The 18499-nt window shown below is 50.5% G+C and overlaps 1 protein-coding gene and 1 long non-coding RNA gene across 8 annotated transcripts in view; one reads left to right on the top strand and one right to left on the bottom strand.

Annotated features, from left to right (window-relative positions):
* LOC103348125 (uncharacterized) overlaps positions 1–18283 on the bottom strand; it is a 221776-nt gene extending 203493 nt beyond the window's left edge. For all 6 annotated transcript variants that reach the window (XR_011389319.1, XR_011389322.1, XR_011389320.1 and 3 more), the window contains exons 1-2: positions 18083–18283; positions 2303–2423 (exon numbers count right to left, since the gene is read on the bottom strand). This is a non-coding gene — a long non-coding RNA (uncharacterized lncRNA). The remainder of the gene's footprint in view (positions 1–2302; positions 2424–18082) is intronic.
* FBXO32 (F-box protein 32) overlaps positions 18144–18499 on the top strand; it is a 38146-nt gene continuing 37790 nt past the window's right edge. For both annotated transcript variants that reach the window (XR_011389317.1, XM_002710762.5), the window contains exon 1: positions 18144–18285. Coding sequence is in view for 1 of the 2 variants with exons in the window: in XM_002710762.5 (XP_002710808.1) it covers positions 18170–18285 (116 nt within the window). In the remaining variant the exon portion in view is untranslated. The remainder of the gene's footprint in view (positions 18286–18499) is intronic.

Below are 18499 nucleotides of genomic sequence, written 5' to 3'. Positions count from 1 at the left end.
TCCCCAAAGACATTTGCAATCAGACCTTGGAGAGTTAGCCAGAATAGCGTCTGATGGAGGCTGCTGCAGGTAGAGGGAATGCCTTCCCCCAGAAAATAGATGTTAAAACTCACCCCGTTTTAAAAAGAGCTAGGCGAGAGGAATTGGAAGGTTCCCAGAACAAAGCCAGGCTCAGTGTGGAAGGAGGTGGCAATGCCAATCACCCAGGTTTGATCATTACACGGGGTGAACCTGTCTCCAGCTCTCACACTGTACCCCAGCAACGTGTACAATTCTGAGTCAACTTATAGAAAATACGTGTAATGCACAAAGTTTAAAAAAAAAAAAAGCATCATCAATTCTGAACAACTAGGTAGATATGAGATAATTGTTCTCAGACCCAGGGATCCTGAGTCCCAGCCCGGGTTCCCTTCTGCTGTGGAGAGCTGGCACTGGGGAAACCCCTTGCCTCAGGCGGATCTGCGGAAGCTCAGCCTGACGGCCGTCCCTGTAACAACAACAACTGCCTGGTTCTTGAAGCCTCTCCCACTGTTCAGTATCCCAAGCACAGTAAAAACCGCTTCATGCCTAGTGTCCCAGCCCGCCTCCCACATCAAACCTCAGGGAGACATTTGAACAGGCCTGGGTTTCATCTAGGTAAAACTGTGCTAGGGATGATACGATCAGCTCAGTTTAGCTTGCTTCTTGGAACACTCTGCACGGTGGGATTTTTTTTTTTTTCTTTAATGGCAAAAGGGGAGGGGAAGGTTGGAGACTGGGCTGAGACAAATACATAGACTTCACTGGGCTAGGTGAGAGCGTAAAAAGTATCCCCACGCTCATCTTCAAGCTTGGAAAAATCAAGAAGAACTTTCCAGAAGGTTTTACTTGATGGGGTCAAAGCTGTACAGATGTTCCTGTCCCCTCAACTGCCCACTTCTGGGCCAGTCAGGGCCCATTTGGTTCAAAGAACAGAAATCAGTGAAAGATCATCAGGCAGGACTGGATGTGAGGCTCGGAAAATGCCTTGAGGACACACTAATTGGTGTGTCTAGTTGGAGTTACCAAGTCCCAGCCTGCCCAGGACCGAGGGGCTTCCTAGGATGTGGGACTTCAAGTTCTAAAATCAGAACAGTCCCAAGCAATCCAGCATGAGCTGGTCACCTGAGCCGATATCGCCAGCTGTGCTGCCCCAAGGGTTAGCTCCATTCTCTGGCAGTTTCCCTCCTTGGGGAGGCAAGATGTCTCCAGTGGCTGCAAGGTTAGCCCTCACACCAGTCACTATTCCATCACCATCATTGGATGCCTGTGTGATGTCTGGAGTCATGTCACATACACACACATAAGTAATCATGTAACAAGATGGCACTGATGGCCCAATAAAAAATCAGTCCTAGAGCCTAGATGTCATACTAGAGGATGCAGCTTGGCAAAGACACTTTTTTGCAACCACATAAAATAACCCTGTGAAGGTTTCAATGGGACGCCACCCTGCACAGGCAGAATTCCATCAGCACAAAGCCAAATGTGTCTCAAGAAGCAGTTCTCCAAAACCCAGGGACCAGCCTAAAACCCCACGGTGCACCTTCTAGGAGGGAGCCCTGTGTGCTTGCCACTAGGAAATGGTGACATCTGTAAAATTCAGGGTTAGTTTTTGCCTGGCCAGTGTCGCCTGGACCCCAAGTTCACTTTGTGGGGTGCAGCCCCACTGAAGGCACATGAGTGAACTATCCAGGGAGGGGGAAATGGATGTCAGAGTGGTCAAAAATAACACATGTCCACGCCCCAGACCACGCTGTTCAATTCTCCTGACTTCTCATGTCATCCCCAGGCAGTTACAAGGTGCACATGCGTGCATGCTGAAGGGCTGCTGCTTTAACACGGGGCAGCAGAAAAGACAAGGAGGCCAGCGCCATGGCTCAATAGGCTAATCCTCGCCTAGTGGCGTCGGCACACCGGGTTCTAGTCCCGGTCGGGGCGCCGGATTCTGGGATTCTGTCCCGGTTGCCCCTCTTCCAGGCCAGCTCTCTGCTGTGGCCAGGGAGTGTAGTGGAGGATGGCCCAAGTCCCTGGGCCCTGCACCCCATGGGAGACGAGGAGAAGTACATGTCTCCTGCCTTCGGATCAGCGCGGTGCACCGGCCACAGTGTGCCGGCCGCGGCAGCCATTGGAGGGTGAACCAACGGCAAAGGAAGACCTTTCTTTCTGTCTGTCTCTCTCTCACTGTCCACTCTGCCTGTCAAAAAAAAAAAAAAAAAAAAAAAAAGACAAGGGACCTGAATCAAGAAACACTGGGGACCGGAATCTGCTCGTGGTTCCTTACCGGCTGTGTCGGGTATCCTCCTCTCCTGCCTTCATCTGTGCCCTGGAGACTGACCCATGTGGGCTGCATCAATGGGTTCATTTGACATCCAGCTTCCGGTTGGGTTTGATCAGTGGAGGCACTGGCAAGAGACCAAAGGGCAGGACATTTACTCCCCCTGGCTGCTTTCTCTCAGATCACTGGGACTTGGTCACATCTTTCTACCAAGGTCATGGCTCCAACCTGAAGGCCCTTTCCTACCGCCACAGCCCCTCTCTCCAGGGACTTGCTCCCTCCACTTCCCCAGGATGGTTAGGTCCGGGCATGGTAACACCCCTTCCCAGAGCTAGCCCTGGGGTGTCCCACCATCTTGGGCCATATCCCTTACCTCGCCCTTTCCATGGTCAGCCATTCTGTTGCTAAGCCCTGCTCAGTCGCTCCATCTAAATGTGCCGTGGCTCCTGCCGAGACCTGAAAACCTCAGGCAAGTCACTCAGCATCTGGGGAATCGGTTCTCACAACTGCAAAGGAGGCTGCAAAGGCCAGGCCTGAGCCAGGCCAAAGACAGGAGCCAGGAGCTTCATCTGTGTTTCCCACATGGGTGGCAGGGGCCCAAGCACTTGGGCCATCCTCCACTGCTTTCCCAGACACATTACCAGGGAGCTGGATCCGAAATGAAGCAGCCAGGACACAAACCGCTGCCCATATAGGATTCTAGCACTGCAGGCTGCAACTTTACCCACTACACCACGACGCTGGGCCCTCCCTCCAGTCGTAGATCTCCAAGGCCTAGTTATGAGACATAGCAAGCATTCATCAAGCACTTGTTGAAAGAATGGAAGTTAGTATTATGTTTACCCAAGAGTCCAGAGGAGCAGAACGTTGAACTTGCCCACGGTCACACAGCTTATCTGTGACAGCTGAGAGCCTCATCCAGGCCTCACACTGTGCCCAGGTTATGCCTGTTGGCCAGGGCCACAGCTCATTTCTCTTGGTTTCCCCAATGGCAGGGGATGGTGTGAGGCACTTGGTAAGCACCAAACAAAACGCCGGAGAAGGAATAAATGAATGCTGGGCTACTGCAAATCCCAGGGGATCATATTTTGATGACATCAACTGAAAAAGGGAGAGTAATAGCTCAATTCTGCGCATGTCTACAGAAATCAATTTCTCATTTACAACAGAGACACTGTTGCCCTAAGAGTGCTAGGCGGAAAGAACATTTGCCTGAGTTTCTTAAGTGAAGTAGACTTTTACATAACCCGTTCCCCTCGTTTTATCTTGGTCCTGGTTGCCTGCCTCCTGGAAAGCTGCATGTGAGTCAGATGCTCATAGCTCACATTGCTTTAAATATCTCAGGGGCTCTTGATTTTTCGGAAAAGCACTACAGATACTTTAAGCAAAGGAAGACAGTTTCAATAAAATAGAATACAATTTGTATCATACACAGTCCCTGCAGGTTATAAAGGTAGGCTCAAGGTGGTTTAAGTTAAGAGGGTTTTGTGTGTGTGTGTGTGTGTGTGTTTAGATTTATTTATATATTTGAAAGTCAGAGTTACAGAGAGAGAGAGAGATCTTCCACCCACTGGTTCACTCCCCAGATGGCTGCAACAGACAAGGCTGGGTCAGGCCGAAACCAGGAGCTTCTTCCAGGTCTCAGGGGCCCAAGCACTCAAGCCATCTCCTGCTGCTTTTCCCAGGCTGTTAGCTGGAACCTGGATTGGAAGTGGAGCAGCTAGGACACGAAGCAGCGCCCATATAGGATGCCAGCGTTGCAGGCTGCGGCTTGACGCTGGTCCCAAGTTAGCAGGTTTTCATAACAGGATCCGTTACAGAAGCATGGGTGGGGCTAAGAGAACCTACCAAAGACTGGCAGGGCAGGAAGCTGTTGCTACCTCGGGGTCTCAAGGGGAGGAAAGCACTCTCACGGGAGGCAGAGCCCAAGCAGGGCCTGCCTGGCAGGAACTCGGTGCGAGAAGAGCTAGGCCAATGGCACCGACACCAATAGGGAAGGGGGGAGAAATACCCTGTCTCTCTCCTCCCAGCCTCTGGCCGTCTGTCAGGGACCTTCGCTGGCCAGACACCAGTGGAAAGCAGAGGGCAAGGTGCCCAGGGGAGGCTGGCTGTGGGGCTCAGCTTCTCTAGGCCCAGAGAGAGACCAAAGACAGATTGAGGGGGAGGTGAGGGGCAGAGAAGGGCCTGCGTGGTCTACCTATGTCCTAATGTCTCTCTGTGGGTCCTTCCCCACCCCTGCCTCTCTCCTGCCACCTTCGGAAGGTATGACAGTACCGTAGGAAGGGCGCAAGTCCCAGCTCTGCCGTCGCAAACTCTGCTTCTGTGCGAGTCTCCAGTCTGCGGTTTCCTTGTGAATAAAAGAGGGTTTGCGGGGTGAATTAAACAAATCAATGTGACTTGGTGTAACTAGGCAGCCAGTTAAGTCTAAGCAAGCTGGAGTTCGTACAGCCCCGCAACGAAACTGTATGTCTTTAACTATCGGCTTAATATGCTCTTCTTCCCAGGATGCACCTGTGTCGCAGCTGGGACCAGGACACGTGTTAAGACCTCACCCTATCTGTTTATCCAATTAAGGTGCCAGCTCCTAACTCATAAAAAGAGGCTGAGAACGAGGGAGCGGTCTCTCTCCATGGATCACACTGGACGGTACCTCTCTCTTTTTCTCTTTCAAGGGCAAGCTCTGGCCCCCTCCTGATGGGTATTTCTCCAGGAGGCAGCCCACACCCATGCATGAATGTTTGTTTATTCCCTCCCTGTTAAGCAAATCCTGCTCTCATGTGTGCCATACACATATGGATGCCTGCACTTGGAATCCTTCTCTCTATGGGGTCAAGGACCTGGAATTAAAAAAATGATGATTCTCAGGCCCATATCAAATGTAGATGGAAGCTCAGTCACACAATAGGCGCTCACAGGAACTGTTACTGCCTTCCTCCTGCCCTCAAGCTAAGCCCCACATCGGAAGCATCAGTTTTAGGAACTACTTATAACAAAGCAGGTGCCTTACGCAAAACTGTAAAATATCACCAGATCCCTTGCTCTGGCTCAGCCTTGCTGCTCTGATGATGTTCCTGCCAAGGGTGTAGAAGCAAATTCTACAGCTCTATGCTTTTCAGTTCTTCATCTTTAACCCTCACCCAGAGACAACGTTCTTCTTCAACTCAGTATGTTTAAATCTGTCAGTTTGAGGCAACGCAGTAATCCCTTAAGTGGGCTTGAGTCCAGTTTTCTTAGCAGATGATTTCTTTGTTTTAAAGATTTATTTATTTATTTGAAAGGCAGAGTTAGAGAGAGGCAGAGGCAGAGAAAGAAAAAGAGAGGTCTTCCATCTGCTGGTTCACTCCCCAAGTGGCCGCAACAGCTGGAGCTGGGCCAAGCTGAAGCCAGGAGCCAGGAGCTTCTTCCAGGTCTCCCGCATGGGGGCAGGGGCCCACGCACTTGGGCTATCTTCTTTTGCTTTCCCAGGCCATAGCAGAGCAGTGGATCGGAAATGGAGCAGCTGGGTCTCGAACCAGCACTATAGGTGGCAGCTTTATTCACTAAGCCACACTGCTGGCCCCCAGCAGATGATTTCTTTTGGTACGTCAGTCCTAGTACTTAGAAATCATTCTCTCTGGTCTAGATCAGCCCTTGGCCCCAGTACACACATAAGCACATATGATGGAAGGGCTTGGGGAGCAACAGGTGAAGGAGAAAGTAAGTGTTTGGGAGTGTCCCAGTCCCAGAATCCCTTCCCTATGTGGACGTTCTGCCCAGCCAAGATTATTATTTGCAAGTAACAGAAATAAAGCTTGGCTCTGGTAAGCACAAACTTTTTTTTAAGGCAGAGAGAGAGAGAGAGAGAGACAGACAGACAGACTTTTTCATCCATTGGTTCACTCTCCAAGTGCCTGCAACTGCTGCAACTGGGCCAGGCTGAAGCCAGGATCCAGGAACTCAGTTTCAGGTCTCCCATGTAGGGGTAGGGACCCAAGTACTTAAACCATCACCTGCTGCCTCCTATGGTACACGTTAGCAGAAAGCTAGAAACGGAAGCAGAGGTGGGACTTGAACCAAGCACCCTGATGAGGGATGTGGGCATCCCACATGGTGTTGTAACCACAGCACCGGACGCCCACTGCAAACGCAAAGTTCTTACTGAAAGACTGTCAGGATCCACGGTATCAACAAATGGCTGCAGGGGACGGTGCTGTGGTGTAGGCGGTTAGCCCACTGCCTGTGATGCCAGCATCCTATATGGGCACCAATTAAGTCCTGGCTGCTCCACTTTCAATCCAGCTTCCTGCTCATGTTCCTGGGAAGAAAATGGAAGGTGGCCCAAGTGCTTGGGCCCCTGCATGTGGGAGACCCGGAAGAAGCTCCTGGTTCCTGGCTTCAGACCAGCTCAGCTCTAGCCATTGCAGCCATCTGGGAGTGGACCAATGGATGGAAGACCTTTCTGTCTGTCTGCCTGTCTGTCTCCCTCCCACCTCCCCTCTCTGTGATTCTGGCTTTCAAATAAATAACAAATACAAAAACAAATGGCTGCAGAAACAGGCTTGGCAAACAGATGAGAACCGAGAGAGCCCCAGAGGCCCAGGCAGTGAGGACTACAGCAAAGCTACTGCAGCAGGAAGCACGTGTGGTCAGCTTGCAGGAAAGCACCCAACACGGAACCATCAACCTCCTTCCATTCCTCCCCCAACAGAGTGTGGAGCCAGTCCAAGCTATGTCACGTGCCTGTCCCTGGCTGGACCATGGCCAGAAGTCAGATCTGGTCTCTCTAGGTCCTGGATTTGGAAGTGAGCATGACCTTCCACCAACACCACACACACAAGGAGGCACCTCCTCAATGAGGGGCTGGCAGAAAGGGTCCTACCCAGGCAGTGAAAAACAGTAATAAAAGACAAAATTTCACCATACACTCATTTACCTTTTGACTTTAGGTGATTTCACTCTTTGCTTACTTTTTTAAAAGAAAGTGTCACTTATCTGCAGGGAGAGATAGCACAATAGGAGAGATACAAAATAGAGAGAGAGAGAGAGATAGGAGAGAGAGAGAGAGAGAGAGATGACATTTTCAGGGCATTTGAAGATGAGGCATGTGGACGACTGTATTTCAGCATGTTGCAAGCTCTGGCAGGGAAAAACCATCTTATCTGAGAGGGGTCAGATAGCCGAGGGCAACGAGGGAAGATCCCTGGTGAACGCTACGCCAAGTCCAGCTCCTGCCACTTCCTCTGGGCAGGCCCGGGCAATTCGGAAGAATCCTTCCAGCAGCACAGGCCATCTTCCCCGGGGGCAGAGGAAGCATAGCATTTGTTCTGTCGTTGGCCCTAATACTAGTGAAAGGGAGGCCTCACTCAGGTCAATGGGAATCTAGCCCCCCACCTTCCACCTTCCTCTGTCTACCCCAAAATACTGAAAGCTCTTCTTGGTTTCCCTTTCCTCACCCCTGGTGTCTAACCAATCACCGAGTTGTGCAGTGCTGGTCTCCTAAACATTTCTCCTCTATCCCAGCTTTCCATGGCTGTCGTGTTCACCAATGGCTGCCTAAAAACACCAACAGCCTCCCAGCTTGTCCCTGGCCCCTGCCATGTGTGTCTCATGTCCCGCCCTCCACCCCAGTAGATTTCTACCTGCAGCACTGCCTGCCTATGGGAACAGTAGTGTCGCCTTTACCTACAGTTTTGCTGTCTATGATTTCGGTGACCTGAGATCAACCATGGTCCAAAAAGAGTAAACAGAAAATTCCAGAAATAAGTAACTTGTAAGTGTTAAGTTGCAAACCGTCCTGCTTAACATAATGAAATCTTTCACTGTCTCGAACCTTGCCCAGGAAAGGAGCTACCTCTTTGTCCAGTTCATCCTCACTGTACACACTGCCCACTAGCCAGTCACTTGACTGCCATCACACTTAGCACACAGGCTGTAGCAGTACCGCAGGTCTTGTGTTCAGGTGAGGTCACTCACAGCCCCACACTGCCACACCGTACTGACATCAGCCCACCTCACTGCATCTCATAGGCATTGTCATGTCAGAGCACCACAGGAACACTTGCTGTAATAAAGTATCTTGAGAGAGACCACATTCACATAACTTTTATTAGCATACATTGTTACGATTGTTCTATTTTACTATTAGTTACTGTGGTTAGTTTCTTACTGCGCCTAAATTATAAATTTAACTTTATCATAGGTATGTGTGTATGGGGAAAAACAGTCTATTTGGGGTTTGGTACTTTCTTCAGTTTCAGGCATTCACCGGAGTCTCGGAAGATTCCCACCATGGATAACGTGGGACAACTGTATTCCCAGGCTTCAACCTCTTCTGTGACCCCACCCCTTTACATAAGGCCAGAGCCTTCGAATGAAGCACCCAGAGCCCTCCGCAACCTCACCCTTACCTGCCTCCCCAACACCAGCTGCCCTCAACCCCCACCTCAAATTCTACCATTCACCACACCCCTGGCTGTTCCCAGTCTCTGTGCCATTGTTCCTGCTACCAGCTCTACCTGCAATGCCCACCCACTCCCATCCTGACCACTATTTGCCTGATCCTTTAAGGTCTAGCTAAATGGCCGGCGCCATGGCTCAATAGGCTAATCCTCTGCCTTCAGGGCCGGCACACCGGGTTCTAGTCCTGGTCGGGGCACCGGATTCTGTCCCGGTTGCCCCTCTTCCAGTCCAGCTCTCTGCTGTGGCCAGGGAGTGCAGTGGAGGATGGCCCAAGTGCATGGGAGACCAGGAGAAGCACCTGGCTCCTGGCTTCAGATCAGCACGATGCGCCAGCTACAGCACACTGGCCGTGGCGGCCATTGGAGGGTGAACCAACAGCAAAAGGAAGACCTTTCTCTCTGTCTCTCTCTCTCACTGTCCACTCTGCCTGTCGAAAAATTAAAAATAAAAAAAAGACCTAGCTCAAGACTAACCCTGGGAAGCTTCCTCTGACTATTCTAGGTTGGCTTTATTCCCAGAGGTATCCTAATAATTCCCTGTCGATATCTCTCCCTGCACATGGCACATACTTTGAGGTATATGAGTCTCCCTCCCTCTCTCTCTCTCTCTCTCCTCTTATGGCCTATAAACTCCGTAAGGTAAGTGTTCCTCTTCCTGGTCTCAAAGCTGCTTTAGAAAACTGCCAAGAACACAGCAAGTGTGGAACGTTTCCCTGTTTAGATAATGAGTTAATGATATTCTATAATAAATTTCCCCACCTGTAAAATGGTCAAAACCAGAAGCCAAGATAAGCATTCCTTTCACTTAGTTGATGTAAAAGAAGAGGGGAACAAAATCTAAGTCATGAGCATGTCTTCAAGAAATACACCATGTGAAGACATTCAGCAAAGGTTTTTATGGAATACCACTTTTATCAAAGCAGATGTTGAAAAGATTAAGTTATTCCTTAAATCACTGTCAACAGTGAATCCCAGCTGAAAATACTATGTCCCTTAAGGGACTGAATTTCTCAGGCTGCAGGCAGAACGAGAAAGAAGGTGAACATTCTGTACTTCTTTTTAAACTACCTTCTGTTTCCTGCAATGAATGTACTGTTGTTTAACAGAAATCATGGGCTCGTTTTCTTTTTATTTCTATTGAATCATCTGAGAGAAGCAATAAAATGTTTTGTAGTTCGTGGGTCACGATGCCAGGCAACAACTTAGAAACTCAATCCCACATCGACTATGAACTCACATGCCCCAGTCACCAGGTACACAGCAGGATGCAGAATACCTACATGGACATTAGCTTTCTGCCCGAAAATGACAGCTTGTCTGGCAGAAATAGACCACCCAGGAAACAGGGGAGAAGAGCATTGTGGTTTTCTGTTTCCCAATGAAAAACCTGTGATTATTATGATCACCCTTCAATCCATGGTGTTTCAGAGCCATACAACCATCTCTCCAGCGCATACGTGTGTGGAAATGTGAAAAACGGGACACCAAACAGGTCCAGTGACTTCTCTGGGGTTTGACAAATCAGGAGCTGACTCACTCAAGGAACAAACCATGACTCACAAAACGCTCCTCCAATCACTAGGGTCAACCAGTCAAAACACACAGCGATGACAACAACTCGGCCAATAATAACAAGCAGTTATCCTCCTGATGATCAGCGAAGGGCTTACAGGCCACCTGACACTTCAAATGTGCTGTTTTCCTAAGATCCTGATAGAATTTCAAGAGCAACCTCTTTAGGAGCTCCTTAAGTTGCTGTTTTTGTTTTTCTTGTACTCTTTGGACCTAACTCGTCTGATGAGAAGTCCTGATAAAATCCAGTCGCTGGAATGTGTAACTCACATAATTTGAATTTCACTTCAAAATTTACATTTCTCAAGAGCACTGGTCAGGACAGCCAGAGTAACGGAATTTTCTAACCCTGTTCGTTTCGACACAGGTGCCCAACAGGACTGCTTGCTACATTCTGTGTTCAGCACTGCAAAGAACTCAGCACAATTCCTTCTCTGGGTTCTGGTCTTCCCCTGGCTAATGGGGGGAACTGGACCAGGTCACCTGTAGCGCCTGTTGTGATTTTTAAGCAGACCTTTGAGTAGATGATTAGCATATTGAGCCTCAGTCTCTTCATCTGTAAAATGGGGATGAATATACTTACTTGCCAAGTTATCAGGGTAGTATTGATAACAGATAAATAAAACACTGACACAATATCTAAATAAATTTCATCCCGAGCTATTTTTGCATATGAGCAATCTCAGAACTGAAATCTGATGTTCAACCATTCAAGATACCATCTGGGGACCGGGACTTGGCATAGCAGGTTAAGACACAGGTCAGGACGTCCACTTTCTACATCAGAATGCCTGGGTTCAGCTCCCAGCTCTGCCTCCCAATTCCAGTTTCCTGCTAGCACACACCCTGGGAGGCAGAAGGTGATGGCTCAAGTGGGTGGGTCCCTGCTACCTTGGTGGCAGTCCTGGATTGAGCTCCTGGTTCCTGGCTTTTCCCCAACCTCCAGGCCATTCTGGGGACTTGGGGAGCGCACTGTTGAATAGGAGCTTGCTTGCTCTCTCTCTCCCTCTCTCTCAAATAAATAATTTTTAAAAGTTTTAAGATATCATCTGAAGGATTATAGATAGACTAGTTTTAGTCAAGTCCAGACACTAATACAAGGATATTCAAAAATTCATGGAAAATGAAATTAAAAGATAAGTTTATTTTGCTGCCAAAGAAACAAAATGTTGAAATCCAAGCACACAGAAGGTGTTCAAAATGTTCATGGTGGGGGAGGGGTGCACATTTAGCCAAACGGTTGAGAAACTAGGTTTAATACCTGGTTCCAGCTCCTGACTCCAGCATCCTTCTTTTTTTTTTTTTTTTTTTTAATATTTATCTGTTTGTTTAAAAGGCAGAGTTACAGAGAGAGAGAGAGAACTTCCACCCACGAGTTCACTCCCCAGATGGCCACAATGGCCGGAGCTAAGCTGATCCGAAGCCAAGAGCCAGGAGCTTCTTCTGGGTCTCCCATGTGGGTCCAGGGGCCCAAGGACTTGGGCCATCTTCTACTGCTTTCCCAGGCCATAGCAGAGAGCTGGATCGGAAATGGGCAGCTGGGACTTGAACCGGTGCCCATATGGGATGCCAGCGCACAGCAGGCGGCAGCTTTACCTACTAGGCTACAGCGCCGGCCCCTCCAGCTTCCTTCTAATGCAGACCTGGGGAGGTAACTATAATGGCTCAGCTACTGGGCTCCTGCCATCCACATGGGAGACCTGGATTGAATTCCCAGCTCCAGGCTTCAACTAAGCCCAGTCATTGCAACTACTTGGGATAGTAGATGGAAGCCTCTTCCTTCCTTCCTTCCTTCCTTCCTTCCTTCCTTCCTTCCTTCCTTCTTTCCTTCTTTCCTTCTTTCCTTCTTTCCTTCTTTCCTTCTTTCCTTTCTTCCTTTCTTTCTCTCTCTCACATAAATATTTTTAATCTAATGGAGAATGTATATTATAAAAAAATTATGCATGGATTTCAATTTTTTGCACTAAAATGAACTTCTATCGAGTTCATGTTTCCATGAGCTTTTTGAAGTATTCTGAAGTTTTCTCAGACTGTATTGGCAAGTTTTGCATCCACAACAATTTTAAAACACAAACTGACCATAACAAATTCAACATCCTTATTTTAAAGTCTATGCTTTTTTTCAAGAAGACACATGAGATTTGGCCTATTGGTGTGAATGCTGCACTTTCATTCATTTCCTTGTGTTCTACAAACGTTAGCAGCTTCATCTCCCCAGTCCTTTTCGCTACTTATTAAAAGAAAAGGAGAATTTTCATTAACGCGAGCAATTGGGCTATGAAAAGCGGAGGATTATAGCAAAACGCCCTTGATCCTCTCTCAAAAACAGAACCAGGCCCACATTTGAAGAAAGCCAAATGATTCTCATTAAAGTAATGAGCATATTTGCAGTGACATGTGTCTGACCAACTTTAATTTAGTTGGCAGGACTTGTGGCAGCCAGAGACCCAAAAATAACACACAGCTGGCAGTTCCTGCCCCAGCACACCTCGCAGACGCATTTCACACTGTTTCAAGGAGGCCCACCCTAGGCTAAGGTCATATGCAAATCGTTGTGACATTAAGCACACATTCCTTGCCCCACGCTGTATGGGTTGAATTTAATTCACTGAGTGTCTCCAGCTCCTCCGCTATAAAATTCACTCCAGCTTCAGCAGATCTGGTGGACTCCTGCCCCCACCCCACCCGACAAGCTAGCTATTTTTAACTTACAACTTACCACTGATAAGTATTTTTCACAAAAAAAAAAATCTTTCAGAAAGAGAAACTATGAAAAAACAAAATACCATTGCATTTTAGAGAGAAGTCAGTCAGTCTCCCAGCCAAAGCCATAAACGAATGTCATTTGGGTTTAGAAGCAACAAAGTGCTTCATGTTTACCAAGTTTTTCACAGTGCCTCCTATAATTTCTCTAAACTGCCTTGGAAGGAAGTGGACAGGCTAAATTTGTGCTATGTCTACAGAATATGGCCCATCTCCATGGTTCCAGTGCAGTAAGTACCGACAATATGCAAGCCAGCATTTCATTGTATGAGGGTCCTTTTAAAAGTTCATGGAAAAATGGAACTAAGTGATACGTTTTTGGAAACTCATGCACAGTTTTCTCACAATACACACTTCCTATGATCTCTACAAAGAACTTGCATATGTATTTTTGTACAAATGAACTTACCTTTTAATTCCATTTTCTATGAGTTTTTTGAAGTACTCTCATACTTTTACTCCGATAGACAAACTTCCCACATCTGGAAATTAGCGGAGTGAGCTACATCTCTTGCCCCAAAAATCTATAATTCAATGAGGAAAATGGATACAGACAACCGAGGAAAAGATATAAATGCCTACTTTGCTCAGATAATAACAGTTATTGTCCATGTTGGCATTGTTAACAGCACTGTGTCTATATATTACCCCCGTTAAACCTCATAGCACCTGCTGAGATAGGTACTGTCATTATGCCCATAGACAAAAGCTTGGCACAATTTAAGCAACTTGCCCAAGATCCCACAGCTTTGTATCCGTGACTCAAACCAAACCAGTCTGGCTCCAGTCAGGGCAGAGGGGAGAATCTGTCTGAGTTCCTCCATCTCTCTCTGGGTGGTCTCAAGCAGCTTTTTAAACTTGCCCAAGTCTGAGTTCCCACATCTGTAAAATGGGAATAATAACGCCCGGCTCAGAGGATGGGAGACGCGGAGGCTACGCTTGCCAAGTGCTTGGCACCGTGTCCCCAGCTTGGCTGGCACCCACCGTCGCCGGAACCACACACTCACACATCTTTTCTGAATGCCACCTTTTGACCACCTTCCTTGTTCTCTTCACCAGCTGGCAAAGGCACCACCATTAGAGGAGAGGCTGTATCGGGTGGGACCTGGGCTGCCAACCCCTCCCCCCCACTGTGTCCGTAGATGTGACGGGACGTCAATACGTGGAGGCTTGGAAAGAACAGCTTTCCGGGTCAGCTCAGCAACACTTGTTGCATTATTTATAGATCGCTTTCCATGCACCAAGCCCAGTGCGAGGCGCCGGTTCTTAAATTGCTGAGACACGGTCCTACCATCAAGGAGCTCACAGCCCCACAGAGAGGAAGCACACGGGGGAAATCTAATACCCAGCATGCAAGTGGGCAATCTGTTTTAGGAAGCTGTGCAGGAAGACAATGGTTAAGCGGCCCTGCAAAGGAGCTCCCGGGCACGACGCTCGCCATGGGAGCGTGACCAGACCATCGGGCTGCACTGGGTCCTGGCCAGTCTGTGCCTTGTGAAATTCTTCCAGGATCAGTCTGCCTGCGCATCTGAAGCCTCAGCTATAGCACCGAGCCTTTGCCTTTGGGGATTCTCAAGGCTTCCAATCACAGAGTCTTTATGAGGTCAAGCCAACATGTGATGTGAAAGTGACTATTCTGGACATAGCCCAGCACGGTCTTTATCTTTAAGGGCCCTGCATTACATACATAGCTTCCTAGCAAGAATCACGCGTCTGAAGAAGTGTCAAGTTCGATTTTTAATGCTAGGGGAAATAGAAAGCAGTCAGGGACACTTCAGAAGAAGTCTCGGTTAAAATACAATAATCACTAATTTTTTTTAATCTGACAGACAGACACAGAGAGGTAGATAAAGGTCTCCCATCTGCTGGTTCACCCCGCAAATGCCCAGAATCATCATTTCTAGGCTAGGCCAAAGCAAGGTGTGGGGAATTAATCCAGGTCTCCCAAGTGCATGGTAGGGACTCAACTAGTTGAACAGTCACTTGCTGCCTCCCAGGGTTTGCATTAGGAGGAAACTAGAATCCAAAGTGGAGCTGAGACTCTGGCCAGGCACTCGGATGAAGGATGCAGGCCAAACACCGGCCCACCCACACCCCTTCTTTTTGAGGAGCAGGAGACAAAATAGGACTCAAAATAAATAATGAGGTTTCCTGAGATTAGTTCTTAGCCAAAAGACAAGGACCAAAAGAAGTGCTTGAATTCTAGACATTTTAGTTTATTAAAAAAAAAAAGGTTCACCAAATGTCAGCCCCCTAACCCCTAATAGAAGTCACCTGTTGACATAATGATGCTATGTAACAAAAAGACCACAAAAACTTCAAGAAGAAACATCTATTTCTCGCTAACACATCTGTAGGGCAACTGTGGTATCCCATCTCAGGACACATGAAGTCACCCAAGCCACTCGAGGAGCAGTGGCTAGCCAGGGGAGGCACTTTCCACCAAGCTGGTGGACTCTCAAGAGGTCAAGGGCAGCCAGGCAAGTACACACATCACACTCTCTGCCACATCACACGCACTAACACTCCATTGGCTAATGCAAGTCATGTGGCCAAGCCCAACATCAAGAACCAGAGGAGCATAAATCAGCCCCCAGGAGCCCCTTGGCAGTCATGGGAGCACATGACACCACTAGAGAGGAGGGAAGAATCGGTGCTAATGAGCCAAGCTACCACACTTCCTAAACAACCCTGAAGGGTGGGCTTTATTAGCTCCATTTTTTCTAGACAGTTAAGTAACTGGAGCCCCAGGAGTCTGTCATTCACCAAGGGCACACAGGTAGTGCTCCAGCAGAATTAGAATCCAAATCTTCAGGGCTGCACTGTGGCATAGTAGGTAAGGCTGCCAACTGCAGTGCTGGCATCCCACATGGGTGCCGGTTCTAGTCCCGGCTGCTCCATTTCCAATCCAGCATCTTTGCTGATGGCCTGGTAGGTCAGTGAAAGAGGGTCCAAGTCCTTGGGTCCTTGCACCTACGTGAGAGATCTGGAAGAAGCTCCTGGCTGCTGGCTTCAGAGTGACTCAGCTCCAGCCATTGCAGCCATTTGGGGAGTGAACCAGATGGAACATCTCTCTCTCTCTCTCTCTCTCTCTCTCTCTCTCTCTCTCTCTGTAACTCTGACTTTCAAATAAAATAAAAGTCCAAATCTTCTACCCTCTGGCCCCCTGTGGTTTCCACAGGGACGAAGCTCGCAGCCACACAGCTAGCAAGCATCTTTAATGATCAGGTCCCCACAGTTCACTTCCTCGTGGATATCAATTCTCTCCAACAAACACCAGACCCCACAGTCGTCTTCCTCTCCCAGCAGGCCCGCAGTGTTTAACATTTGTTTGGGACCTTCTGCAGTGTTCTTACAAGCTATTTTACTATCAGCACACTAATAAAGTGTTTATGGTGGGAAAGGTAAATCAGAAAACCCCAGCTAATTGAAAACAAGCTTTATTGCCAACAAGTCCCTTCCCTCCAACAGCAGCCTCGCAGGGCAGGCGCCGTTCCTCGGCCCGCTCTGAGCCTTACAGACTGCAAAGTGGAGGAGGGGAACAGAAGCACCAGGGAATCCAGTGCAAAGCGATGGTCTTTATCTTGCTGCCACCGACCGACCGCGCAGTCTGCTCCCCACCGGATGGGGCTGTTAAAGCATCCCACGAAGAGGGGAAGAAGGGCAAGCAGCCTCCTGCACCCACTCCCTCCCTTCTACGAGAAACACTCGCTGAAGGCCCGCTCCTGGCCTAGGATGTCACAAGAATCAGATCAGCTCGACTGGAGTTTCATTCTATAGAGAGATGCTCGCCAAAAGCCAAACAAAACCAAAAGGAAAGGCCACGAGGCCCGCGCGGGCCTGGGCTTCACCCCTCTCTGGGGCCCGCCACGTGGGCCCTCGCCGGCCCACCGAGGTGAATAAACCGGGGCAGGTGAGGGCTCGGGCCCCCGCCGGGACACAGTCTGCTCCCCGCAGCTCCCGCAGTGGGCGTCTGGGCTCTCATGGAAACGAAAACAAAACTCCGGCCTGAAATTCCCCAGGGAGGGCGCCACCGCCCAGCGGAGAGGGGAGGAGGGGACAGGGTTCCTTGGAACGGAGCCCAGCCCCGGCGCTCTACAGCAGGGTTCAGACAGTGAGCGGGGCTCAGAGATCCCCTACCCTGCTCGCTGGCCACGCTGGGTAGGGTGCTCGGGGTGGCATCGGGATGGTCCCTGCTCTCCACTCCCAACCCGTGGGGCCCTGCCCTTTCCCTGTCCCCGGAGGAGTCAGGCCCGACAGCCGTCGCGTTAATGACAGCTCTGGGTCGGGGAGGGAGGGGACTGCGGGTTCTGCCCCAACTCCAACCCTGGCGCCCTGGAAGCGTCCAAGCTGTGAGACCTCGAAGCTGCGCCCCTTTACCCGCCCCCCAGCAGCGCCGAAGCCCGCCCCCCGCTCCGCGGGCGCCCCCCAAGGGCTGATCTGAGCGCGCAGCCTGATCGTGACGGCTCGGGGGCGCGAGGGAAGCTGGCCCCGGTCCCTCGCCCGCGCCGAGTGACCTGGACGCCCCGCGGGCCTCGTCTCAGCACCTAGCCGGCCCGGGAGCTCGGGGGCGCCAGCTCCCAAGGCCGCGGGCCTCGCTCTCTCTCCGGCCGCGGCAGCTGTGCCCTGGGGGCGGGGAGGGCGCGCGCCGCTGCCAGGGGCCGGGGGCGGCGGGCAGGCTGGCCTGGCAGCGCCGCTTCGAGTTTCCACGGGCGCGCGGTTGTGCAACCGCGAGGCGAGCGGAGCCGCGGGCGCCTCGGAAAACAAGCCGAGCCCATAAACAAAGCCACGTGGCCTCGGGGCCGGGGGGGCTGGGCCCAGGGCAGGCGGCTCTTCCGGCAACAAAGAGCCGGGGCCAGCGGCCCGCGATAAATAGTGCGGCCGGCCCAGGAGCGCAGCACTCGCAGAGCGCGACGCCCAGCCACCCTCGCCAGTGCCGGCGCTAGCAGCCCACGAGCGCAGACTTGCCGCGGCGCGACCCCAGCCCGCAGCCCTCCGCGCCAATCCCCCGCACCTGCCCCGTCGCGGGCCCAGTTCCCTGAGCCTCGGCCCGAGGCCGCCAGCCCCGTCCCGTGCGTTGGTCGCGTAAGCTCTCGGTGCCATGCCATTCCTCGGGCAGGACTGGCGGTCCCCCGGTCAGAGCTGGGTGAAGACGGCCGACGGCTGGAAGCGCTTCCTGGATGAGAAGAGCGGCAGCTTGGTGAGCGACCTCAGCAGGTGAGGCGACCCGCTGCCAACTTCCAGCGCCGCGAACCGACCTGGGCTGGGCTGGGCTGGGCTGGACTGGGAGGCGGCGGGGACAGATGAACGGGGGCCAGGCAGGTCTGCATGAAGAGGGGGCCCTGCCCAGGGGAAACGAGTGTCAAGGATGTCTGCAGAGGTCACCAGAGGACGGGAGACGGGGAACTTGGTTTCTCTTCCTGGACAAGGT

This window comes from Oryctolagus cuniculus, chromosome 6 (genome assembly GCF_964237555.1).
Source record: "Oryctolagus cuniculus chromosome 6, mOryCun1.1, whole genome shotgun sequence".
Classification (NCBI taxonomy): domain Eukaryota; kingdom Metazoa; phylum Chordata; class Mammalia; order Lagomorpha; family Leporidae; genus Oryctolagus; species Oryctolagus cuniculus.
This window is presented reverse-complemented; position numbering and strand designations above follow the sequence as displayed.